General features: G+C 34.1%; 1 protein-coding gene across 9 annotated transcripts in view; it reads left to right on the top strand.

Moving 5' to 3' along the window:
- fcho2 (FCH and mu domain containing endocytic adaptor 2) overlaps positions 1 to 27,341 on the top strand; it is a 74,122-nt gene that overhangs the window by 34,299 nt on the left and 12,482 nt on the right. For 2 of the 9 annotated variants that reach the window (XM_056458073.1, XM_056458069.1), the window contains exons 9-20: positions 3,740 to 3,784; positions 5,116 to 5,185; positions 5,928 to 5,952; positions 6,190 to 6,246; positions 6,436 to 6,495; positions 7,197 to 7,370; positions 16,809 to 16,833; positions 18,687 to 18,731; positions 19,699 to 19,744; positions 19,994 to 20,073; positions 23,338 to 23,415; positions 25,288 to 25,797. In XM_056458073.1, coding sequence (XP_056314048.1) covers positions 3,740 to 3,784; positions 5,116 to 5,185; positions 5,928 to 5,952; positions 6,190 to 6,246; positions 6,436 to 6,495; positions 7,197 to 7,370; positions 16,809 to 16,833; positions 18,687 to 18,731; positions 19,699 to 19,744; positions 19,994 to 20,073; positions 23,338 to 23,415; positions 25,288 to 25,797 — 1,215 coding nt within the window. The remainder of the gene's footprint in view (positions 1 to 3,739; positions 3,785 to 5,115; positions 5,186 to 5,927; positions 5,953 to 6,189; positions 6,247 to 6,435; positions 6,496 to 7,196; positions 7,371 to 16,808; positions 16,834 to 18,686; positions 18,732 to 19,698; positions 19,745 to 19,993; positions 20,074 to 23,337; positions 23,416 to 25,287; positions 25,798 to 27,341) is intronic. The other 7 variants (XM_056458078.1, XM_056458076.1, XM_056458070.1 and 4 more) reach the window with 6 other exon arrangements.

The raw sequence follows: 27,341 nt of genomic DNA, 5'->3' as shown, positions 1-27,341 counted from the left end.
TTTAAACAAAACCTAATACCCTTTTTCCAGATTTAGATGCCATTGTTGTGTGTGATGTTTGGATTTGTGTGCATAAATATTGTTAGATGGAGCCTGGAAGTGTTGTGATTTGCGCTGTTATTCATCTGACATCATTTAATTAAATCAAACCTTTCTTTACTGCAGCTGGATGGAAATCAGAGAAATCAATCTTCTTTGTCTGTTTTTCTAAACCTGTTTTGACAAACTTGCTTGATTTTGTAATGGATATAAAATAATATAAGTTTGTGCATCAGTCCAATTTAGATTTTTTATTTACAAAGTTGTTTATCAGTGTTAACAAGCTCTGATAAAACAGTATTTTGTGAATATTCTTAAAGGTTTTGCTTGTTGTTTCATTTAGATTTTTTTTGTTTGTTTTTTGTTTGTATATTTGTTTTTGCGATGTCCTAATTATATTTTTTATTTATTTATTTTGCTTTTTGTGTTATTTTTAGAGTTTTGTAGTTTTTAATAGATCTGTTTTTGATTTGTTGATCTATTTTAGCATTTCTTCCTTATTTACACATTGTTTTATTTTTTGTTTATGCTTTTTGTTTCTGTTTTATGTCGGAGCTTCTTTGTCTTTGATTGTTGCTCTTTACGTTTTGGTCTTTTTTTCATTCTTTTTTTTAACCAACCAAAAAGGTTTATGTAATTTTTCCCAAATTAAAAGTCAAGTTAGTGTATGGGGCTTATGATACTTCTCATCATATAAAGTGAATATGATTTCAATACCCACATGATAAAGAAATGTTATTTATTGTAGTTTTTGAACAAACAAACAAACAGACGGTGTTTGTAATGTACTTGAATTAATCTGTTTTGGTGATTCTATAGTTGCTGTGGTACTTACTCTCAGAGCCGTTTATAATGAAGTTGATATTTAGCCACACCATGTTGGTGTTTTGTAACATCTGATTTTTACGAGGTGGGTCGTTAGCCCCCAACCTGGAGGACTAGCACATACACTCATACACTACGGATAATTTAGCTTGCCAAATACACTTATTGTCTTTGGACTGTTGGGGAAACTTGAGCACCCTGAGGAAACCTACCCCAATTTGGGGAGAACATGCAGACTCCACATAGACATGTCAACTGACCCAGCCGGGGCTCGAACCAGCGACCTTCTTGCTGTGAGGCGACAGTGCTAGCCACTGCACCACTGTACCGCCCTGCTTTGGTAACACAACAACTAATATAAACTAATATTAACAACCCAGTACCTCAGTTCTCTACACCTATAGGGTATGCTACAATACACCACCATTCACTGTACTAAAAAACTAAAATATACTACAATATTTATTACAGTTTATCAATTCACTGTAGTTATTACTGCAATATGCTAAAGCATTCATTTTACAACAAAGATTTGCAAATACTATAATATATACAGTGTAATACACTTTACTATGGTGTGGTTTTGGGGTCAGTTTTAAAGAAAATGATTCTCTTCACCAAGACGGCATTTATTAAATGCAAAAAAAAAAAAAGTTCAATTGTTAAATATTTATTAAAATTTTAAATTACTGCTTTCATTTTATATGTAGTTTCAAATGAAATTATAACTCCAGTCATGCTTTTATTACTATTACCATTAATAATAATAATAATAATAATAATAATAATTAATATTAGTGATTTCTGAAGGATCATGTGACTCTGACGACTGGAGTAAGAAGCTGAAAATTCATCTTTAAATTCATTGGAATAAATGATTAAATTAAACGATGAAATAATTTTGAACAGTTATTTTATAGTGTAATAACTATATATAAATATGTATAATATATATATAAATTTTTGATGAAATAAATGCAGCCTTGGTGAGCAGGAGAAGCTTATTTTAAAACATTTAAAAATTCTGACCCCAAACCTTTGACTGGTAGTGTATGTCAGAGTAATTGTTGGTTCATTTCATTTTGGTGACCCCTAATAAATCAGGGACTAAGCCGAAGGATAGTGAGTGGTTATAACACTATAAACACTATAATGTTTACTATAAATTATAATAGTAATTTTTTTCATGTGGCTATAATATAATATTTGAATGGTGTGTGTTTGTTTGTGTTCATGTGTGTTTACACTGACAGCATGTGACCTTCAGTGTTGATTGCGTGATCTTAAACAAACAATAACAGAGACAAGCGACTGAAATGATCTGGTACAGTAGAGTAGATCAGTCATTCTGTATCTCTGTCAGCCTGTGTGTATGTATGTGTGTGTGTGTGTCTGTGTGTGTGATGTGGGCCTGTCGTGACTGTGCATGAGGTCTGCTCATGGCCGCCTTTCTCCAGGGAAACTCTATTGAACCGCTTGAGTTAAATATCGCACGCTTTTGTTTTTTCAGGTCAAGGCATTTTCTGTGCAATGAAAATAGCGCCCTGGGCTCTCTTGCCGAGGTCTGCCAGTAGTGCAACGCCATCTTTCGTTTTCTTGGACAAGCATTAGCTTTTACGCGCATTAACACAAAAGAAAAGCCGCTCTAAAGGGCTCTTAGAGCACTGAAGGGCATCTCTCCTCTCTTTACGGCCAGTCACGAAAGCTCAGAATTAATATTTATAATGCCGTCCAGTGTATTTATTGAGAATCTTTAGCCAAAACAAACTGGGGTCAAAAGCGATAACCTGAAATCGATTTCACATTTGATTTTCTATATTATTATTATTATTATTATTATTATTATTATTATTATTATTATTTTTATTATTATTATTATTATTATTATTATTATGTACTTTGAAATAAAAATGTGCCTGACATGTTGTTGGGTCAGGACTGTAACACTGTGACCAGAGACATACAGTGAAAATGGCAGTTTGTTTGCTTAAATCCTTTTCCCCCGTGTGCCAGTGTGGAAATGGGTCACGTTAAAAGTGTACAAGCTGGAAGGGAAATATGCAGAATTGATGAGCAAGAAATGAAGCGTGCGGTTTGTTGTCTTTTGCAGCCATCTGTGTGTCATTTTGTTATGTTAATATTTTCGGCAGAGACTATCCAACATTTGACTGGGTGATAGCAGTGCCAAATGTCATTGCATCTGAGTTTTTGAGTTGAAAACAGAAGAGCTTCTGGGCGTTTGTGGGAGTGTGCGAATCTGAGTGTGTGTTGCATGTTGGCTGTGAACTAAGTGGCTTAAAGGGGAAGTCAGATTGAGCTGATTGCTACCAGACACACTGATCACTCTTAAATAACAGTTCACATTTGTAATGTTTTTCAGGCCTAATATCATTTTTGAGTATTGAAAAACTGTACTTCTATTTTTTTAAATGACATCAATATATATATTTTGGTCACACTTTACAATAAGGTTTCATTAGTAATGTACTTACTAACATGTAGTTATAATGAACAACACTTCAGCATTTATTAATCATAGTTCAATATTTATATTTATTAAAATTAATAAATATATCAATGCATTAATAACATCCAAATTCACATTTGTTAAATAAGTTAATGCACTTTAAGTTAACATGAACTAACAACGAATGACTGTATTTCATTAAGTAACGTTAACTAACATATTGTAAAAAAATGTTTTGTTCATTGTTTGTTCATGTTATTAAATGCATTAACTAACCTTTACTAATACAACCTTATTGTAAAGTGTTACCATATTTTTTGTTGTAATATTAAATACTACACAGTATCTTGTTTAATTAATTCAAGATACTTCAACATCCTTTTAATCATTTGTCTGTTTCCATTACAGGGCCCATCGAATTTGAGGAATGTAATGTCTCGATTGCTACAGAAGGTCTCTATATTTTTTTTCTTTCTGTTCCTACTTTCTTCATTGTTGTTTTATTTTGTTCAGCCTTTGATTTTTATAATATGAAAAGCATAATAACCATTTTAGGATATTCATTCATTTCAGGTGCAAGTTATATATTGTTAAAGTCATAATTATTAGCCCCCCTGTTTATTTTTTCCCCATTTTCTGAGAGAAGTTTTTTCAACACATTTCTAAACATAGCTTTAATAACTTATTTCTAATAACTGATTTATTTTATCTTTGCCATGATGACAGTAAATAATATTTTATTAGATATTTTTCAAGACACTTTTATACAGCTTAAAGGGACGTTTAAAGGCGTAACTAGGTTAATTAGGTTAACTAGGCAGGTTAGGGTAATTAGGCAAGTTATTGTATAATGATGGTTTGTTCTGTAGACTATCGAAAAAGTATATAGCTTAAGGGGGCTAATAATTTTGACCTAAAAATGGATAAAAAAAATTTTTTAAACTACTTTTATTCTAGCCGAAATGAAAATTATTAAGAAATTCAAAATAAGAATTTCTCCTGAAGAACAAATATTATCAGACATACTGTGAAAATTTCCTTGCTCTGTTAAACATCATTTAGGAAATATTTAAAAAATAATTTATATTAAATTATAATTAATAATTCTGGCTAATAATTCTGACTTTAACTGTATATTTTTGTGACAAGCAGTATTGGGTGTAACGCATTACAAGTAAAGCGAGTTACGAAATAATATTACTTTTTTGAAAATGTAAAGTGACTTTTAAGTTTAATTCGCTTTTAAAAAATAAATAGCTGAATTAAAGTAGCCACAATGAATCACACAGTCAATGAGAGAATGCATTCATTATTTAGAAAGCATGAAGAAAAGGAAAAGGGCATTGTCTCAGTGGACAGTGATTTTACTTAAGACAAATAGTACAAAAGTAGTAATTACATTGCTTTAAATTTTCAATAATCTGTATATAAGGCATGTACTGTGTAGCTCTAGGGTCAGGAAGTTCTCAGATAACATTATCCTGATATATAACTTTTTGATGTGTTTTTAAAGGTTAATGAAGGTGTTGTCTGTACAGTGTGTTGTTAATTGCATAATCCCTCTATTTAAAAAGAAAGAAAGAAAAAAAGCAAGTTCTGAAAGAGATCAAGCCTCAGCCAATAAGTAACACAAAAGTAACTTAAAAGTAACGTAACACTTACTATAAAAGATAACTAAATAACGCAACTAGTTACTTTTTTTGGAGTAACTCAATATTGTAGTGCATTAATTTCAAAAGTAACTTTCCCCAACACTGGTGACAAGCATTTGTATGTCTTTTTAGGTGCTAAACCCAGAAAAAGGAAAACCTTTGCCATACCAGGCAGACGGAAAGAAAAAGACACCGATTCCACGTAAGTGCTGAAACTTACTTTGCTGATCTCTCTTCTTTAAGAAGGAAATTACTAGGGCCAGATGGAATCTGTGGACATTTTTTGAATTTTAGTAAAAATCTGCGGATTTCTGCAGAATTATTTTGGGAGTATCATAGTTAAAACCTTAATATGTGAAATAAAAAATAATGTCTTATTTAGTGTTTAAAATGCAGATCCAATTAGATTCACTTTATTTGGTAAACAAAGCAAGTCTCTCATACAATATCTCTACTAAAAGACAGAAAATATTACTGTACACACTTCATTGTACATAAATCAGATGAACATTTTTATATTAGTCAATAATATTACTGTAATTAATTAAAAAACTGAATAAATATAGATTACACATATTTACTCAAGTAAATAAACAGAATTAATAATGGGCTAGAAATCTGCGGCAATCTGTGGAATTCTGTGCGTGCAGATTCCATGTGGGCCTAGAAGTTGCAAGAAATTTGTTTAGAAAATGTAAATACTAAATATGTGCAAAACCCCAAACTTGTTTTTCTGTATATAATTTTGCGTGAGACTTGGTTTAATTTAATGCGACAGATTATGTTCTATAAAATAGTAATTAGTACTAAATTTAAAAAAGTACTAAAATAAAATAGTAAATATAATCAGAATTGGGCTTATTTTTAGTATTAGCAATTTAAAGCTAAATATTTTGTTTGAGCATTTTTCAATAATTCAGCTTTTTTCTGTCTTTCTTGAATAGAGAATCAGCCGAAGTAGAAGCAGTTGTAAGTATTTGTAACAATTCATTATATATATATATTTTTAATATGTGATCGATTTAATATTATCAAAGTAATGAGAATTAGGAACACCACAGCACATTAGCACACTAAAAAGCTTGTCTGTAATGTTCCAACATGAAACTCGTTTTCCTTTGATCAAACTGTGCTCTTTTTGGTTATTTTGGAGAAACTCCATTTTGGTTGCACCCACAAAGCTCCTTTTGTTCGTCCTTCTTTCAGAACGCGTCCAACGGTGCTCCCCCGGGTTTCTACGGTGCTATAGATCTTCATAACGCCGTGAGTGCTGACCTAATGTTGCTGAAAGATTGTCTATAATTCTTACAGTGTTAAGTAAAGACAACACAGCGCAAATGCTTCTTGTGATATTGCTAACAATAGCGTGTTTTACCTCAGTCGGACTCTCCTTGTGTTGTGATGTATTAATGAGTGTGAATGATAGGATTTGTGTTCTCTGTTGTTCTGCAGAATGTGCCTCAGCTGGACGAGGAGGGCTTCTGTATCCGACCAGAAGTCAACGAGAATGATATCCTTACATTCTCCTCATCATTCACACACACACACACACACACACACATGCACACACACGCGCATGCTTTAATCTCAGCCACAGGAACTTTTTCCTCTTTCTATTTCATCGCCACTACTGGCGGTGTAAACTCTGAACACATATTTTTCTGGCTCAAAACAGTGTGTCATATCTTTCTTTTTATGCACTTTCTTCTGAATCACTGCCAGGTCATTCCTTCTCATCAGATTTTCTTCATTCTTCTGTTTTCTATACTGAAGTCTGCACCATCGTATCTGTGAACTAAAATAGATGTTAAAAAATAGAAGAAAACGAAATCTGATCTTTTGAGCACACTTCAAAACTGAAAATCCTGTCATCATTTATTCCCTCTGCACTTGTTCCAAACTAATTTGAGTTTCCTTCTTCTTTTGAAAACAAAAGAGGATATTTTGAAGAAAGCTGGAAACCTGTAACCATTGATCTCCATAGTATTTGTTGTTCCTACTATGGAAGTCAGTGTTTACAGATTTTCAGCTTTCTGCAAAATATCTTGTTTGTGTTCGATAGAAAAAGGAAACTCATAATGGTCTAGAGCCCCTTGAGGAAGAGTAAATAGTGACATTGTTCATTTTCGGTTGAACTATCTCTTTCATACTGTACTATAGATGTTTTTTATTTTCTGTGTTTCATCCATTTTCTTTAACACTTGTGATCACATGCCAAAGAGAACTCGTTTTATTCATCTAGTGACTCAGAAGATGAGGACGAGCCAAGAAAGTTCCACGTCCAGATCAAACCAGTGCAGACCAACAACGGCACACACCAGCACAAAGTCACAATCGATGAGCTGAAGGCCTCCATAGGAAACATCTCCCTCTCACCCACCCCTGCTGTAAGACGTGTCACACACATATACACACACACACACGCACACACACACACACACACACATCATGTGTAAATATTTTCAGTATTATTGTTAGGGCTGCACAATATATCATGTGAGCATCGATATCGCAATGTGTGCATCCGCATTAATCACATTGGAAGATATGCATGTTGAGTTAGGATTATACAGGGTTTGCACGGGGTCTTAAATTTCAAATACAAAATTTTAGGCCTTAAAAAGTCTTAAATTCACTGAATTATTGTGTTGTAGGTCTTAAATCATTTAAAACAGGTCTTAATTTCCCTAAGTCCAAGTAAAGCTACCCAATCTGGCCGACACCCAATCACCTATAATCCATCTTAATTTATTTTATTTTAATTAAACAATATATTTAATTTTATTTATTTATGTATATATTTAAGTTTTTAAGTTTTATTGCAAAGAGATACAATTCACAGCAAATTCTACAAAATAAATTCACTAATCAAGGAAAGAAAACTAAAGCAACGCATCCCTTTGCATGATCTTCCATTAATACAAAAACTATTTACAGAAGTAACCGGGCCATTAGAAAAGCTCCTTAGTGTTTAGCCCTGTATAAGTCTAAAATTTCATTCATAATGGTATTAAAAGGGTCTTAAATTTGATTTCAAGAAGCCTACAGAAACCAGATTATAGATGACCAGAGACCACAGATAAAAACACAAGATTTGTTTAGACACTTGCGAATTGAACCAAAATAGAGTGAACGTTTTTTATCTACATGTGACTATGACTGTGAGAATTTTAGTTGTGCATAAAGAAGTTTAATAATGATAATTTTTTATTGAATTACTTGTGTGATGAAGACTATGCAGTGTTATTTTACATTTGATTATTTAATTTCTGTACCTGAATATTGTAAGACTCTCTCCAGAAAACATGGTTTATTTTACATTAATATTTGCTCCATTGTGTTCACATGAGTGTAGTTTATTTATTTAATAAATTACATTTAAAAATTATATTTCACTCCCCTACAAAATCATCCCAACCAATTTAAAGTAATGCCTTTGCAAATGGAACTATTTAAGTCACCTGGTGAAATTGTATTTATATTGCAACATATATCGCAGAGAAAAAAAATAGCGCAATTAAACATTTTTCCAATATCGTGCAGCCCTAATTACCGTATTGTAGCTGAATTTATTTCATTATTCATCTGAAACAGGCTGTAATTAAAGTGCGTTTCACACACTCTACTATTTTCAGTTTCAATTTAAATAAATTTAAGCTTGAAATTTTTTAATATCTGATCTGAACACTGTGAACTTTAAAGGATTTCTTGTGGAGTGATGTGGTACAGTAGAAAAGATCAGTCATACTGTATCTCGGTCAGTGTGTGTGTGTGTGTGTGTGTGTGTGTAAGTGTGTGTGTGTGTGTAAGTGTGTAAGAGAGAGAGATGTGGGCCTGTCGTGACTGCGTATGAGGTCTGCTCACGGCAGACTTTCTCCAGGGAATCTCTATTGAACCGCTTGAGTTTCTTTTATTATGTTTGTAAATTTCTGGCCATTATTTCTGAATGATATTATGAAATGTATCTTTTCTCTTAACAATACAAATTTGACACACTGTGACTAAAAAGGATTTTAATCTTAAATTGACCCTTAAGTGATTCTAAACCTTTATAAGTTTCTTTCTTGTTGTTGTTGAACACAGAAGAAGATATTTGGAAGACCACTGTAAACCAATAGACATCTGTATTAGGAAAAGAAGTCTGCTATAGAAGTCATTTAAACATTCTTTAAAATATCAGAAGATGTGTGTTCAATGGAAGAAAGAAACTAAATAATGGACAACAGTTTTCATTCATGGGCGAACTGTTGCTTTCTAGACATACTCCTTACATACAGAGGGAGACTTGGCTTTCACATTCATTCATACAGAAACATTCATTCATACACATACTGTATACAGTACAGCATCCGTGAAGAGCTGTGATTGGTTGAGATCATTTGCAGTCATGTTTCTGTTTTGCCTCCATTTGCCCGACAGACACTAGAGGGCACTGTTTGATTATGATAGTAGCAGACTGTCATCTGACCTGCTGTAAATGGTTTTACGTATTCTTTTGGTTGTGCGTTTGACCGCCTTTTGTTTTTGCGTGTGTTTGTTCATTACACACCAGAGGTTAATATATAGATTTAAATGGCTTATTTAAAAACAGTTTTTATGTAGCCCCCTCAGACTGTTACAGCGAGGGGTTCAATATTGATTAGACGGGTATATTTTCTGAGGAAAACGAGATGGGTGTTTGCTCGCTGTGGCCAGAGTCGGCATTGGGCAAGAGAGTCGTGAAGGTATGATGTCAAAACGCGAAAGAACAATTTCAAATGCCTATTTTAAATACAAAATAGTATTTTATAATTTGTATTTGATAGGGTTGATGAAAATGGCTTAATATTTTGTATCAAAATACTTTAGTATCTTTTATTTTTGTATTTTTGAAAAATAATCTACATCAAGACATCATATAAATGCACCCTCTGATTGGTGCTTTGGATGTTATTTTCTCTTCCATTTAAAGAAGAATTGAAAAAAATCCTAGGAGTAATAATAGTAGTTTTAGATGTATTGCTGATGCCAAATGTTTGTCGTTAAAACAAACAACATAAAAATAAGTCCTACAATGGCGATTCCTAAATACTTAATTGGCTGTTTCAAATGCCAGTTGTTCAGTAGGTTCACTGTATAGTTATGAAGAGGAAAGATGTAAGCCTTAAGCTGTCACAACATATGAAACACAAATATTTAATAATCTAAAACTCCTAGATACAGTTTTTACATTGAGTATTGAAGAGTTCAAAAGCAAATATATATATATATATATATATATATATATATATATATATATATATATTTCTAAAAAATTCTGTGACCAAAAATTTAAGTCTTTATTTAATAACACCCTTTTAAACTATTAAGAGGTTGAATAATCATTGTGCAGAGATGATGGCAATTTTACTGGCCACATTTGCTATCAAACATTGTTTACTTCACTAAGTCGGTTCAGTTGGGAAGGGATTGATCAAATAGGTCTAATTGATGGAAGATCTGCAAAGAAATGGCATGCTCCTTTGTAAAAGTATTTTGTAGTATTTTTAAAATGTAAAATACTGTATTTTATTTTGATACACGTTGTGGCTAGTGTATTTTGTAGTTTATTTTAATACACCTTAAATTAAGGTATTTAGTATTTTATTTTAAAATACATTTCAATGTATTTTTACCCAACCCTGGTGGTAAACATAACTCAACAATACTTAAACATTACTTTTTTTGTATTATCAATCAATCAATCAATCAATCAATCAATTAATTAACTTTATTTATATTACACCTTATTGCACCTTATTTTTTTTACAGAACAATTAAACAGCATTTTGCACTACCGAATATTATAAGCAAGTCTAAATAAATATGTTTTAAGTTTAGCTTTAAACAGTGCCCCATTTGTGATGATGCGGAGTTCTAAAAAGAGGGTATTCTACAATTTTGGACCAGTCAGTGCAAGTTAACAATCACCTCATTGTTTACCTGGATCTGGGGACTGCAACAACTGGCCTGCTGATTGTACTGTAGGTTCCTGTTTATGAACCTTTAAAATCTCACATAAATATAAAGGTGCAAGACCATTAACTGCAACAAGTAAAACAAAACAAAACAACAGTAGTTTAAAATCTGGGAGTCAGTGAAGAGCATAAAGGACAAGTGTGACATGCTCATGTTTCCGACTGTTTGTCAGCATGCAAGCAGTAACAGCAAATTTTATAAAATGGTAGTTGCTAAATTGTTGCTAGGGAGTTACTAGATTAAAGTAAAAGTTTCTGGCTGGTTCCTGCTTATGGTTATTTCTAAGGTATTGCTAATCCATTGATGGGCTACTGTGAGTGGTGGATTGGGGATTGCTAGGGTGTTCTAGGAGGTTCCCAGCATGTTGGTGAAGGTTACTTAATATATTGTACGTTTAGTGTTTATTTGGTGTGCGTGTGTGTGTGTACAATTGTGTGGTCAAGCAGTTACTGTGAGCACTATGTATGTGTATATGTATGTGTGTGTGTTAGGCCTGTGAACCATCTGTGCCCTGTGTGTGTATGTGTCTGTACTGTTGGTAAACAAACCCATGCAAGTTCCTGTCTGAAATCTTACCACAGGAAGCACCGAGGGACTCTGTTTCTAATGAGTGAGATCATGTAGGTAAACGTGCACCCAATCATGAGCAAACGAAACCAAGAGCTGTACGTTTAACAAAACACCGTGTAGTTTTAAAAATGCGTCCGCTGTTAAAAATAATCAAAACATTCCAGATTCTTATGAATGGATTGCAGCTTTCTTCTTTTTCTTGTGAAAGAATTGAATCCTCTTATTCAGCAAGGATACATTTAATTCAACACAAGTGACCGTAAAGGCTTTTATAGTTACAAAAGATTTCAGTTTAAAATAAATGCTGTTCTTTAAACTTAAAGCTATGAAACTGCAAAGCTATTTCAGTGTTGATATAAATAAGAAAAGGTTTAAAGCAGGGGTGCCCAAACTTTTTTGTATGAAGGGCCAAAATCCAAATATCATTGACAGCCGTGGACCGAAAATAAATATACCAAACTTATTACATTAAAGTTGCCGTGCGTAATTTTCTAATTCATTTATTAATACTTATAAATAAATAGAAAGCATTACTTTGAATTGTATTAACTGCAGTATCATTTTAATTATAATGTATTGCAATAAAAACAATCACATTTATGACAGTGTAGTTTAGTGCTGTATACACTAGTCAAGCAGAATCTGCCTTTACCTTGATTCACTCACCAGTCTCTGCATTGTCCTCTATCCATCGGGTGACAGTGTGCACATTTTAAACTAAATATGATTAATTTAAACCTTTTGAATTGAAACATTTTTATTTCAGGTAGCTCTTTTTGTAGCTTAACAATAAAACAAACCAATAAAAGTTTACATAAAATTTGAAATGACAATCTCTAAACCAGGGGTGCCCAAACTTGTCCTTTTGAAGAGCCAAAAATCAAACCTGATTGAGGCTAGTGGACCGGATGTAAATATAATGACCATGGGTAATTTCCACATTTTTTAAATAAATTTAAAGATAACTAGAAAAGAGTTACACTATTTTTGTCCTTGATTTGCTCACTGATTCTGATTTCTGCCCAGTCCTCTTTCCATCGAGTGACAGTATTTACATTTTAAAAACATCCGATTTGTTTACAACATTTAATTGAACATTTAATTTTAATTAGCTTTTTTGTGGATCAGCAATAAAACCCCCAACCCTCACCATCATTCTTACTCTCTTCTAAGATGGGATGGTGGGCCAAATGAAAGGTTACAATGGGCCAATTTTGGCCCGTGGGCCCTATTTTAGGCATCTCTGCTTTAAACCGTTCCCATTATTTAATGATATATTATGTTATATTTGACAATATTACTGTTTTACTGCGCTTTATGAAATAAATGCAGCCTTTGTGAGCATAGTCGTTCTTTTTCTAAAACGTAAATCTCCTCGACCACAAACTTTTAAATGGTAGTAAATATTTATGTTTATTTCTGAGTAAGAATAGATAGCTTAAAAACAAATTGGCTAGCTTGGTTATCAGTAACGTGCATGTTCTCCCCGTGTTCACGTGGGTTTCCTCCGCATGCTACGGTTTCCCCCACAGTCTAAAGACATGCGCTATAGGTGAATTGGGTATGCTAAAATTGTCTGTTGTGTATGACTGAGCATGGCATTGAGAGTCTATGGGTGTTTTCCAGTGATTGATTGCAGCTGGAAGGGCATCCGCTGCGTAAAACATTTGCTGGATAAGTTGACGGTTTATTCCACTGTGGCGACCCCAGATTAATAAAGGCACTAAGCTGAAAAGAAAATGAATGAAAGAACAAGGGACAGTGTACATTATTCAATGTTCCCCAAGAACGTAAATGTACCTTAATTAGCCTAAAGATTAGTTTTCATTGGTGGTCCCTTAGCCAGATGGTAAAGGCCATGTCAATAAAAATACAAATTCTAACTAAAAACAATACTCAACTTAAGTAAACAACAAAAACTACCACAACTACAGCAACATAAAAAAGCCTAGTGTTCACAATTTGTAACTATGATTTTTTTCTTGGCGTCTAAAATGTCATCTTCGCCCTTTTGTGTGTGTTTTAGACTCTTCCTCCACATCTCTCACTCTTCATCCCTCTGTGATGCTTTGAAATGACAAAGTGATGTATTTCTTGCAACAACACTTGCTCAAGTGCCAGCTTGTGTTTTCAGTGAGCGTAGCCGGGCCGACAGTTTACTTTAGACACCTCCGCCGCCTCTGTTTTCTCTGTTTAAGATGGATTAACACACATCTTTTAAGGAGGCTCTTAATCAATCATTTCACCAGGCTTGAGCTTTCTGTCTTCCTCCAAATGTACTCAATAACCACTCCGATTAGCCTCAGAAATATTTACACATCTCACCAATTTCAACATTTATCTTTGTGTGTTTCTTTTCCCTCTAAGTCTCTCGCATTTGTTTTCGTCACCCGGTTTGTTTCATTTGAAGGCGGATATGTTTTATGGGCAGTTTTGGTCAGGAAATCTAGGTGGTGACGAATGCCATGTCATCTGTTGTGGATTATTGGTATTATTGAGCTTTCTCTTTCCATTTCCCCTGGTCCTCTGTTGTCTCTCCTTCCCTTCATGTGCTTTCTGTGTCTCTTTCGTTGGCTGGTGTGTGGCCCTGGGTGCTGTAATTGAACCCATTTGCCACTCTCTGCGTATGGGATTAAACCCTGCCTTCACATTTCTCCATCTTTCATGTGTATTTGCATGCATGCGTTTCCTTCTTGTATGTGTATGCTTGTGCCTTTTCCTTCACAGTTTACCATTCAGCTTCCTTTATGCTCCATACATTGGTGTTTCTTTTCACCAAATTCTTTACCACACTATTTTTCCCCATCAGGCAGAGACGCTTCACATGAGTCACTTTAAATGCACAACAAACTACGCCTTCCCATCTTTGTGCATTTGTTGCCGATTTACTAGCTGACTTTTGTTGACATTTCTCAGCCTCAAAACAATTCTGGTAGTGAATTGGGTTCCGTTCTCTGCCACGCACTTCCTCATGTTTAGACTGCCTGCAGAATATTGTTGCTGAGCTTATGGTCTGAGTAAGAGCTACGTGACAAATCGAGATCATAATTAAAAAAAAAAAAAGTTGAATTACGAAAGTAAAAATAGTTTAATTTTAATAATATGCAAGTTTATATAGCTCATTTCATACACAATGGTAATTCAAATAATTTAATTAACCATCAATTACCAACTGATGAACTGTTAGACACAGACCAGCTGTTAATTGATTGTATCTCCTTTTGTTGAACCCATGTATTTGCATTAATACAAAATATACTGTATTGATAGCAGTTATATTTTTCTTCTTGAACAATTGCTGCTTAAAAAAACATGAGAAGATGGTTATGCGACCGTTTTTGTCTTTATAGTTTTTTTAAACCAGTCATTATGGTTATTTTTTATGGTTATAAAAAGTCAAATAATCACAGATTTGCAAGGATAAACATTTGAGTTTGTGATTTTTGAAGTAAAGCTATTAAACTAAATCTAGCAGTAACTAAAACAGCATACTATCATCTCAAAAAATTGCAAGAATTAGATGCTTTGTTTCCTGTGAGGACTTAGAGAAACTTGTTCATGCTTTTATCAGCAGCAGGGTGGATTATTGTAATTGACTTCTCACTCGCCTTCCCAAAAATACAGTCAGACAGTTGCAGCTCATCCAGAACGCTGCGGCCAGAATTCTAACCAGAACCAGAAAATCAGAGCTCATCACATCACATCAGAATAGCTTTTAAAGTACTGTTACTTGTCTATAAATCACTAAATGGCCAAGGACCTCAATACATTACAGATATGATCACTGAATACAAACCTAACAGATCACTCAGATCTTTAGGATCATATAAACTAGAAATTCCAAGTTCAGTCAAAGCAGCCCTTCAGCTACTACGCCCCCTGCTGCTGGAATCAGCTTTCAGAAATGATTAGATGTGCTCCAAAATTAGGTACGTTCAAACCAAGACTTGAACACGTCTGTTTAGCTGTGCCTTTACTGAATGAGCACTGTGCTACGTCCGACAGATCGCACTATTATGTCTTTCTTTTCTTTCACATTTTAATCGGTTTTTATTTGTTTTTATTTTCTTATATGTGTCTCTTTTATTCCTGTTTATGTAAAGCGCTTTGAATTAACATTGTGTATGAAATGTGCTATATAAATAAACTTGCCTTGCCTTGCCTTGCCTTGCCTTGCCTTGCTTTGCTAGTTTTTGTCAGTGCCAATAGCATAATGGTTAAGTGTGTCAACATAGAGCACTGAGATGCTTGCGGTGACCTCTGTTCGATTCCGGACTTGAGGTCCTTTGCAGATTCTTCCCATCTCTCTCTGCTCCCAATGCTTACCTGTCTGTAATCTCCACTGTCCTATCATAATAAAGGAGATAGCGTTGGATAAATTGTTGTTGGTACCGATAGCGTCATAGGCAGTGCATCCATAGCACCATTGCGCTTCGAGCATCTTAAGTTTAGATCCTTTCCTAGAACTTCCTCAGTCCCCTAGCTCTCCAACTTCGCTTTCTGTCAAGCTACTTTCCTATCACGATAAATGCAAAAAAACAAGTAATGTTGTTGCCATGTTCGTTTCATTTTTAAGGCGGATATGTTTTATGGTATTGGTCAGGTCAGGAAATTTCCCGGAACTTTCTCAATCCCAACAAACTTCTCTCTATCTCTCCAACTTAGCTTCCTGTCTAGCTACTTTCCTATAACAATAAATCCAACAACAAAAAATTGTACTGAACCAAGTGAAATAAGTGACACATTCATTAAACTTAATAAACATTTTATACATATATATATATATATATATATATATATATATATATATATATATATATATATATATATATATATATATATATATATATATATATATATAATTTTTTTTTTTTTTTTTTTAAGATGCATTAGATGGCATCTAAATTTATTTATTTTTGCAAAACCTTCTAATAATTTAATTTACGCATTTTTTTGTTATTAATTTTTGTCAAGTTGTTGTTATTATTATTATTATTATTATTATTATTTTGATCTTGCTGCTCTGGTTTGAAAATACACTAACTAGTGTGGTTATCTGTCTGCATGTCTTTATGTGGTTGTGTGAGTGCGTGCGTGCGTGCTTGCGTGTGTGTGTGTGTGTGTGTGTGTGTGCGTGCGTGCGTGTGTCGTCCTGTGAGGCCAGTATCCATTGAATGTGGGGATGAAGCACTTCATGTCTTCTGCTGTTTTCATAACTCCTCTCACTCTCATTAATAAAAGCCTGTTTTTATTTCCAGGTTCATATGAAGAGGAACCAGTCCAGTGAGTATTCCTCTTCTCTTTTTTTTTCGTCCTCCCTCCATCCCTCTGTCACTCTGAAGGTTTGGCTCTGGAGAGCGCCTGCCATTTTGACTTCTCTTTTTCGTTTTTCTTGGCCGTGACGTTTCTCGCCAAGCCTCCTTCATGTTGCTCCGGTGACCTCTCCAAAGCCAACTCATCCCATGAGAAAATAAACATCATCTCCCATTTTTTCCTCATCCGAGTAGCGCGGCGTTGCCTCCTTAAGCCATGAGCAAGATTAACTGCTTAATTGTGTGTTTATGTTTTTCTATCCATCATAATTTTACATTTTTCCAGTAAATTGTGGCTTAAACGAACACAGATGCATGCCAGAATGTAGTGTTTACACTGCGGCGTGTTCTCACATCCAGACCGTCGATTTCAGCCTCCCAGGAAAGTTTTACATGCTTTAAATCCATAAGACATAATTGAGCTCACGGTAGAAGCGTTTTGTTATTCTTGAGATGGAACGCCAAACATTTCTTCAAAGAGCCTACTTACCGCAACCTCCCGCATGCGTTGAAATGGATAAGATCTGGCTGATAAGGTGATCCGATCAGTCTTTTAATGCAGTGATTGCCAAAGTGGGGGTCACGGGACAATGACGGGTGGTCCCTTGGTGATTTTCAAAAAATATTTTATTAAACTATTAGAATTACCATATTTTATCCATAACCCACAGAAGATAAAAATAATAGTTAATACTTGCATAAAAAAACAACAACATGCAAATAAAAAGGTGTCAGTCTTTCAATAATTTTATTTTCATAGGATTGGTGTGTTTACGTTAGATTAACTACACAGCAATAGCGTCAGCTGCAGCAGATTGATTTTATAGCACCAGGTTAAAACTTTCTGACACCTTTATGGCAATCAAATACATTAAAACTAAATACAGGCCACAACTGAACATTGAGGACGATCTCTGATTAGCAGTCTCCAAAATTAACCCAAGAATAGACTTGTGCTGAAAGCATTGTGTCCACCAGTCTCTTTAGCTGAGGTAAATATTAAATTAAACAAGTTAATAAATGACTATATGAATTATATGATTGTTAGACTGTTGCTCTTTTTGTGTTGTCATTATGCTCGTGTTTATATAGGCCTATTGTTGTGTGTGCAACGTTTGCATATTTATAACCATCTCCAAGAAATGTGGGGGTCGCAAGTCACTGTCTTTGTTATTTTGGGGGTTGTGGGCTAAAAGGTTTGGGAACCCCTGATTTAATCCATTATGTGTTTACACAACACTCAAAAAAACGTTCTTTGACGTTTGCTATTTGTTCAAACTACTTATTTAAAATGAGAGGAATCAGCACAATATTTGAGTGTTTTTTTTTGGGGGGGCCAACTCAATTATTTTATGTTCAATCCACTTGCATTTGCATAAACAAATAAGTTAACTTAATTCCTTCATGTTGTCCAAACAAATTGACTACGTGAAACCCAACATTTTTTTTTACAGTGAAAGATACTTTTATGCGTAATATAAAAAATAGCTGACAGGATTCTCTCTGAGTTCAAAAGTAACTGTTTATTTAAATATTTAAATATAAAGTATGAGGAAATATAGGTAATATAAATTAAAACTCACAATTAAAAATCCAATATCCACTGAAATCACAACATGCCTAATGTCTAGGTCTAATATTAGCCTATAACCAGGATAGCAGTTATATTTTTCCTGCCTGCTTAATTCAGATCAAATACAGTAAGTCCAGAAACTAATGTGTAACTCGTATGTTTTAACCATGAAATTTAGTATATACATAGGACACAAAACCTTAAAAACAGTATTTTAAATGTGAATCTCACACATACGGTACTCACTGTAGGAATGACACGACAGCACACTTTTCCTTCAATGAATCCAAAGTCAGGTGAGTATTGCTGAGGAATCCTAGCCAGTGTACTCACTCTCGACTGTGTTTGTGATGGTGGAAATGAGGGATTGTGGTGAAGTCCGGAATGAAATACAAGCAAAACGTGCAAATTATAAATGATATAATAACTGATTCTTTGTACTAAAACCAATTCAATCTGTTGTCTTTAACATTTGTCATGTGTCCTTTGTGTATAATTTACTGTTTGTCTTTGGGATTTGGTTTCAATATGTTCCATTTCAAATGTACTGTGCAGACCGTTTGTGGCTTGTCATTTTGAATATGTATTTGATTATATACGTACATGTATTTCGTGATAAATGGGGTTGCATGTGTGTGTGTTTCATGCAGTTAAGTCCTCAACTTACAACTATTTTAAACCATGTGAAGTGGCAGTTAAAGGGGTATTTTACTCAAAAAATGAAAGATATTTTGTTATTTAGTAATCCCAAAATTGGCTCCATGAATTTCTTTTTTTTGTGCTAAACTTCAAAAACCAGACAAATCAGCTTCTTTTGGCTTCCATAGTGTTTAGAATTGTTTTATTTATTTATCCACATTGTTATACGTATCTTTGGAATTAAAATTTTGTTGAATAAATTGACAGAATTGACATTTTTAGGAAACTCTCCCTGCATGGGTCAGAAGCTCTCTACTTTCAAGGGATTACTGCAGCTCATTTTAAGGGTGTCAATTTTATGCTGCAAAATAACATTTAACATCTGAACAATCTAGTATTTATAATTTAATTTGATAGTATCATAATGACTTCATGAAACACATGAGCTGCTTTTTGAATCGGGGTCTAATGTGTGGTCTCAGCACAAGAACTTGAGAACGTTTAATTGTAAAGAGATTTTTTTTTTTTAAACCTTTTTAAGGATTTTCTTGATTCAACTGACTCCAGATTATGAATAAAGTGTAAAGTTGCCCATACTCATTGAGATTTCTTTTTGATCTACAGATGATGAACTGGCACGACCCAAGATCCCACAGCCACCCTTAAATGAGTAAGAATAATTATTCCTTCCTCCTGAATTAAAAATTAACCAGTTTAACCAGTTATGCATTTTGTATAAATTCATGCACTTAAAGTTCACAGATATAAATCTTTACCCAAAAATAGCAGTACATTTTAGAAACAATTATAAACAGAATGCAACACACAATTTTAGAAAAACAGTTTTCTATATCTATATCTTTATTCTATATCACATATCTTCATTTTACAGTTTGGTTTCTTCTCTCATTTCAAACAGTAGATTTGCCAGTAATGACCTGCTGTCTTTGGATCCATTTGGCCCGACCAGTACCAGCTCCTCTCTACCACAATCATCAGGTAACCCATCTAGTACAAACAGAAACAAAACTGAAATATCATCAAAAATCTACTGATTATTGTTCATAGAGACCACTTACAGTAGCTTTAGATTTATAGTCAGTCTATCTATATCTCTCTCTCAAAAAAAAACAATACGACCATTGTGTTTGCATTTGTGTGAAATGTACAGCTGTGGAGAAAATTGAGAGAGTACATTGAAATTCTCAGTTTCTCTGGGTTTACAATTACATGCTTTGAGTAAAATGTATGGTGGCGTCTCTTTAAAGTGTAAAGTAATAATGTTAGCATTTACACCATAAAATCCAAATTGGTCAAAAGAAAAGAAAAAAAAATGTTTTCTATTCATTTCTAAACAATATAATTCCAATGTTATAAATTCAGAAGAATTAAGAAAGCAATTTCGGTGGAATAGTGAAATGTAATTTTAATGAGGTCAAGACATGCCTGGAACTGCTTTAGCTGTGCTTTTATTTGAACATAAGTGCACACCTTACATTCAACAGCCCCTTTGTGTAAATATAAATATATACATAGTTTCACACAATGGCATTTAACACATATTAAGATACAAGCATTGTCAGCGTATGCATATAATAAACATCCACGTCTCAGGGTCAGCATCTACACTGATCTCAATGACAGAGTTCAGCTTGACAGTGATGGAGTCTGAGCGTTCTTCACCGACCACACACACACACACAGTGTACAGGCAGACAGTCGTAAGTCATTCAGCCTCCACCTCCTCCATCCCCCAGCCTCTGGGATGCTTGTCTTAGGTCTGACCTCCTCCATTATTGATGATGCTTACAGGCTGGTGAAAGTGTCTGGGCTTTTCCAGTCCACAACAGTCGCCTCTAGAGAGCTTGCTCAGGCTGCTTTTGTCACGGAAACCCTCATATCCCACAGTGACTTCAAATCTCTTGTCTTTCTCAGTCGGTCCTTTAGCAGGAAATCTTTAGTGAACGCTGTGGGATTTTATTTTATGGTACGTTTTAGTGTTTATTTTAGTCTTTTTATTTTGTAATTTGCTATTTATGCTTTGGGATGATAGAATTGGCTTTTTGAAAGTGTAGTAGAATTGGCTGAATTTCTGAAATTTTTGCATTTTGAATTTTTCATAACCTATTCTTGTGAATCAGAAGACAAATTCATTGTAAATCATTCAAGTCCATTCATACTCACATTTCGTAAGAATGTGTTTAATGTACGATGTGCCTGTTCCCTGAGTAGCCTGCTTTTGTCTTTTTCCTTCGCTCTTGACCTTGACTCTTATAAATTAGAAATAAATGCACAGTGCTCAGCATAAATGGGTTCAACCCTTTTGAAAATAAATATTTTTATCAATTTCTCAGTAAATAGAGCCAGTAATATTTCATGCATTTAAACAAAACTGTTTTATTAAACCGTTATATGCATTAAAATGAGAGCTTGGTCACCTAACATCGGTTGAAATAACAAAGATAATGCATTTAAATAAATTAGTAAATAAATAAAAACTATCAAATTAATTTATATATATATATATGTATAAAAGTAATATCGCACGAGTAGCAGTGCAATGTGGCTGTATACTGGTGGGAGGCGTGCGTTGTGCCTTAGTGTCCCACCAGTGACAATATACAGCCACATCGCACTGCTTTGAGTGTGATATGGCGTTTATACAACAGTTTGACGGCATAATCATGTGTATAAAAAAGAAAATCAAACACGGAGAGCCTCAAAACTACTTTTTTCTGTCACTTATTCACATCTGCAGCTGAAGTCAAAACAGCAGAAACCGTTGCTACTTCACAAATGTCACTTTAGAGCTAGTATTTGAATGATTTTCTAGCTTAATGTCTAAAGTGATGACAAAACAGGTGATTTTGCTGACATTTTAAGATTATAAGGCTGGACGGCATGAAATGTCATCAGTTTACAGAGATATCTCCCAGTATTTCTCTGTTGCAATTGGGAGATTAGAATATTACTATGGTATAAATACAGCACTACAAAATACAAAAGAGAGAGACTGATAGAGATAGAAAGTCATTTACCTGTTTAATAATGATTTGACCAGCTGTAGTTTGAAATGCGGTCTCTGTCGCCATCTTGTGGATAAACATCGTCAGCCGTCTTTACTCAAAGACAGGCTAATGGTCTCAGAAATTACAATTAAAATAGGCACTATCCTAAATAAATAAACTGCATAGTTGCAATCAAAACAACCACATTCTCGACTAAAAAAGCCTCAAAACTCCATTATGTTGTCCTACAGCAGCAATATTTGTCAAACTGCAGGGTGTCCTCTGCTTGTTGCTGTATGTGGGCGGAGTAATACACAAGGATGAAGAGGCTGTACGAATGCTGTTACTGGCAGAATGTTGCACGCCTATCAGCCATTCAGATTCAAGATTCATCAGATTTATATTTTTATATATATATATTATATATATATATATATATATATATATATATATATAATGTTTCTCTTGATTTTAACTGTTTATTACGAATTTAGTTAATATTTTTCTCCAATCTATTCATTTGGGTGTACTCATTTTTGGACTGTGGTCTTCAGTTTTTTTCTTTGTTTAGTTCCAGTTTTGTCTTTGGTACTGACTAATCTAATGTATATGCAGATATAAATTATTGTAAAGCATCCTGTAGAAAATATTCATTTAAAAGATATCTGTTTGTTTGAGAGATCAAATTGTTTCTGAAATGCAGCTTTTACAACTACTTCAAGCTAGTTTGTCCTGACAAACTTTTTTTAACCTAAAAATCCTCTTACCTTTTAAATCATTTTGTAATATTTTACATAAATTTATTTTATTTTACTAATCATAATGTTGCAGTACATTCTAGTCCGACTTTGTTGTGGGTTTAAAAGACATTGTTTGCAATCAAGCGATCTCGACGATAAGCCTCTCAGTGCAGTCACTTAAAAACAGCCCAGCCGTCAGTCAAGCTCTGACCTCTGCTACGAGGGCCAATCATAATCCAGAGTTAATTGGCACCTTCAGAGGTCAGAGGGCGGGGTTTGGAGTCTGCGTGTCACAGACATTGTCAAACATGATCTTGTTATGCTTCTGACCTGGCAAACGAACAAAAAGAGCAGTGAAGAGGATATTAGGAACATGGCGAGGTATTGCACTTACATTTTTGCTTCTTCCTTTTTTCCAACCATGCGTCATAATATTTTTAAATTGAAATGTATTTACTTTGATTCATTTTTTTTTTCATATTTGCTTTGTATTTGTTCATGGCTTTCTTTCATAGACCTGGCTTCTCTCTTCTTAATGTCTTTCCCCACATCTCCCCCACTGCAGTTAAATGATGAGGTTTTTGAAGACCCAGGTAAAGCTTATATGAGCAATGCCTGCAGTTTGATTGGCGGAATAAAACTCTTCCCATAACAGACACTGACCCTAATGGCCACAAAATATGCAAAAATGTGAATGATGATAGGAATGTTTTGCTTGAACTCACTGCCTGTCAAAGATCCTAATATTTCTTAAGAGAAGTGTCTGTGAAAGGAGTGTTTTTAACATTTTAGGTGGAGAAAAGATGATAGCGTGGAGCCGCACTTTTAAAAAAATGTTCATCATTTACTCACTCATGTGTGAGAATGAGGGAGTAAATGATGATAGAATTTACACATTGACCTAGACCTTTTTAACAATTTGCTGTCATTTTGAATCTTTGTCAGTCGTTTACGTCAGTAATTTATTTTTATTGGCTTTATGTGTTTGTATTAGTTAAGACTGATAAGAGTACGGGAATGTCTAAAAATGTTTTAAAGGAATTGCATTTCAGTAGAATGTTTTCGCCTATTGTTTTATAAGTCTTGTTATATTTTTACTATTTTATAAATGTTTATGCAGATTTTGTTTTACATCCAATGTTTTCAGTATGTTATTTTTAATTTATTTATTTTTTACAATTGTAACGATATATTGTTAACAACACTAGGCAAAACAGTTTCATTTATTCAGCAACTGCTTTAACAATGTAAAATATATTTAAACATTTATGAATCTTAATTGTATTTCCACATACTACTACAATATTAAAACATTTTTAATGTGTTGTTAATACATTGTGAACTAAATTTTAACTAACATAAACAAAAATAAAAATCCCGTAATACTATTTATTAATGTTAATTAACTCTTAATAATATTAACAAATGAGAACTTTTTTGTAAAACGTTTAGTTTTCTTCTAATTGTATTTATTGTTTATACATTTTTATTTTCACTGATGTGCTGCCTCATTTGAAAAGTTCTGTTTATTTATTTACTTTTATTGTTTACAAGTTTGTTTTCATGCACACTAAAACAAAATATTTGTACTTGTTCAAACTACTTATGTAAAATGAGTGGAAGCAACACAGTTTTTTGTGACAATTTAATTGTTTAATGTTCAATCAACTTTATTAATTTATTCATTTTCTTTTCGGCTTAGTCCCTTTATTAATCTGGGGTCGCCACAGCGGAATGAACCGCCAACTTATCCAGCATATGTTTTACGCAGCGTATGCCCTTCCAACCGCAGCCCATCACTAGGAAACATCCATACACTCTCATTCACACACATATACTACGGACAATTTAGCTTACCCAATTCACCTAAACGCATGTCTTTGGACTTGTGGGGGAAACCGGGGCACCCAGAGAAAACCCACGGGAACACAGGGAGAACATGCAAACTCCACACTAAAACGCCAACTGACCCAGCCGAGGCTCGAACCAGCGACTTTCTTTCACTTGCTACCCACTGCGCCACCGTGCAGCCTTTCAATCAACTTAACATTGAAGTTAAATTAACTTAATTGATTTGTATTGGAGCAACATGAATGAATTGTGTGGAACCCTGCATTTTTTACAGTGCATTTAAATAAGGATATTTGATGTTTGTTCAAACTACTTATTTAAAATGAGCTGCAACAACACAATTCTTGAGTTTTTTAGGACAACTTCATTGTTTTATGTTCAATCCACTTTAAATTTGTTAAAACAATTAAGTAACTGTAACTTGATTTTTCATGTTGTCTCAAAACAAAATGATTGTGTGGAATCTAGCTTTTTTACAGTGTTTGACATTTCCTTAATGCAATTAATATAATTAGCCTGCATTATCTTATGTGGTCATTTCAGCAAACTTTCAACATGTTTATAATTTCACAACCGTGCATTACTCTCTTTCTGTCTGGTGACCCCTGAAGCAGAAATGGATGTACAGCCGGAGCCCACCTCTCCTTCAGCAGTCAGTCTTGAGGTTTCCGACGCTCCTGCTTTCCCTCTTCCCCCTAAATTCTCCCCTCCTGCCACTTTTACAAAACCCTGCACCCCACCATTCCCTGCTCTCCCCTCTCCACCCTCCACCTCTCCTTGGGACTTCCCGAATGAGGTCGTTGCCCGTCTCCATCCTGGCCCGCCTCGAGCTCTCAGCGTCCCTCCAGCTCTTCAGCCTGCTGCTAAAGACTACATTACCCAGAAACCCCCTCTCAGCGCTCCAGCCACTGGACCAGACGTGCTTTCATCCTGGGCCCAAAGCCAATGGATTGCCTTTAATGATGCCTTTGTGCCATGTCGTGGACCGTCCCAGCAGCCAACAAGGCCCCGGTCAGTGCCTGTGTCTCAACAACCCAAGCTTTTCTCCGGTGACCCATTTGGCAGCACAAGGAGAGAGGAGAGCCACTTTCTGAAGGAAACACCAGCCTGGCCCTTGCAGGATGGTAATATTGAGGAGTTTCTAAGCATGTTCAAACACTGCTTCATGCCTACATGATGTTGCAGTACATGTGCTGTGTTTAACAGAGCTGATGGTTTATGTTTATTCATTGTTTTCTGTTGATTTGATGGATTCTTTCAGTTAGTTTTATTATATATTTTTGTTTGGTAAAAATGTGTTTTATTTTTGCATTGATTTCTGCATTTTTTTTATTTGAGTCTTGTAAATGCAACCAATTAATCTCCTGTAAGCCATCATAGTCTTAACTACTGTTTGGGTGGCAATGGAAAGGAAATGTGTGGCCAAAGTTTGTTTGAAATGTTTTTAATTTATTAATTCACTTTAATTATGTGTTTATTTTTTCATTTGTAATTATTTTCTCCCCTTTTCATTCATTTTGTGTTGTTTTTATTCATTTTATTTTTACAGTTGAAGTCAGAATTATTATACCCCCTGAATTATTAGCCCCCATGTTCATTTTTTCCCCAATTTCTGTTTAACAGAGAGAATATTTCTTCAACATATTTCTAAACATAATAGTTTTAATAACTCATTTCTAATAACTGATTTATTTTATCTTTGCCATGATGACAGTAAATAATATTTTACTAGATATTTTTCAAGACGCTTCTATACAGCTTAAAGTGACATTTAAAGACTTAACTAGGTTAATTAGGTTAACTAGGCAGGTTAGGGTAATTAGGCAAGGTATTGTATAATGATGGTTTGTTCGGTAGACTATCGGAAAAAAAGGGCTTAAAGGGGCTAATAATTTTGACCTTAAAATGGTTTTTAAAAAATTAAAAACTGCTTTTATTCTAGCCGAAATAAAACAAATAAGACTTTCTCCAGAAGAAAAAATATTATCAGACGTATTGTGAACATTTCCTTGCTCTATTAAACATCATTTGGGAAATATTTTAAAACCAGCTAATAATTCTGACTTCAACTGTATATATTCCTGTTTTTATTAAGATGTGTGTTTGGGCTATGCAAAGAAACTGTAAAATCACTCAAAAATGCAAATCTCAAATGCATCTCTTTTTCTGTGAAAATCTAATAATATAATCTTCTGTAATCCATCACAGTCTTTCTGTTTAGCTAGATACATACAGTAAGAAAATACATGGTCCACCTTTGGTTTGTTTGTTTCAATATACTTTATTTCTGTTTTCCCCTCCAAATACATTTTCTGCATTAATATATGTTTAATCAAATAGTTAGTTTTTAAGAGGTGTAAACACTCATCTTAATCACTGTTAGCTGGATGTAGTAAGATGATGTGTGGCTAAAATTTGGTATGATTGATTTATTTTTTTTTTTGTCTTTTTCTTTTTTCTTATTTTGTCAGCCATACAAAGTAACTCATGCTAATAGCATTTCAAACACCATGACTAAGATGGTTTAGGAGATGCATGTTTCTATTGTGTTTATTCACTTGTTTTTCCTTATTCTTATTTTCTGCATTTACTTTCTGGTTGTATTTAATTTTGCAATATAAGAAAAAATACATTTATATTGTGACTGATTGCATGTGAATGCACAACA

This window comes from Danio aesculapii, chromosome 5 (assembly GCF_903798145.1).
Source record: "Danio aesculapii chromosome 5, fDanAes4.1, whole genome shotgun sequence".
In the NCBI taxonomy this organism is placed as follows: domain Eukaryota; kingdom Metazoa; phylum Chordata; class Actinopteri; order Cypriniformes; family Danionidae; genus Danio; species Danio aesculapii.
This window is presented reverse-complemented; position numbering and strand designations above follow the sequence as displayed.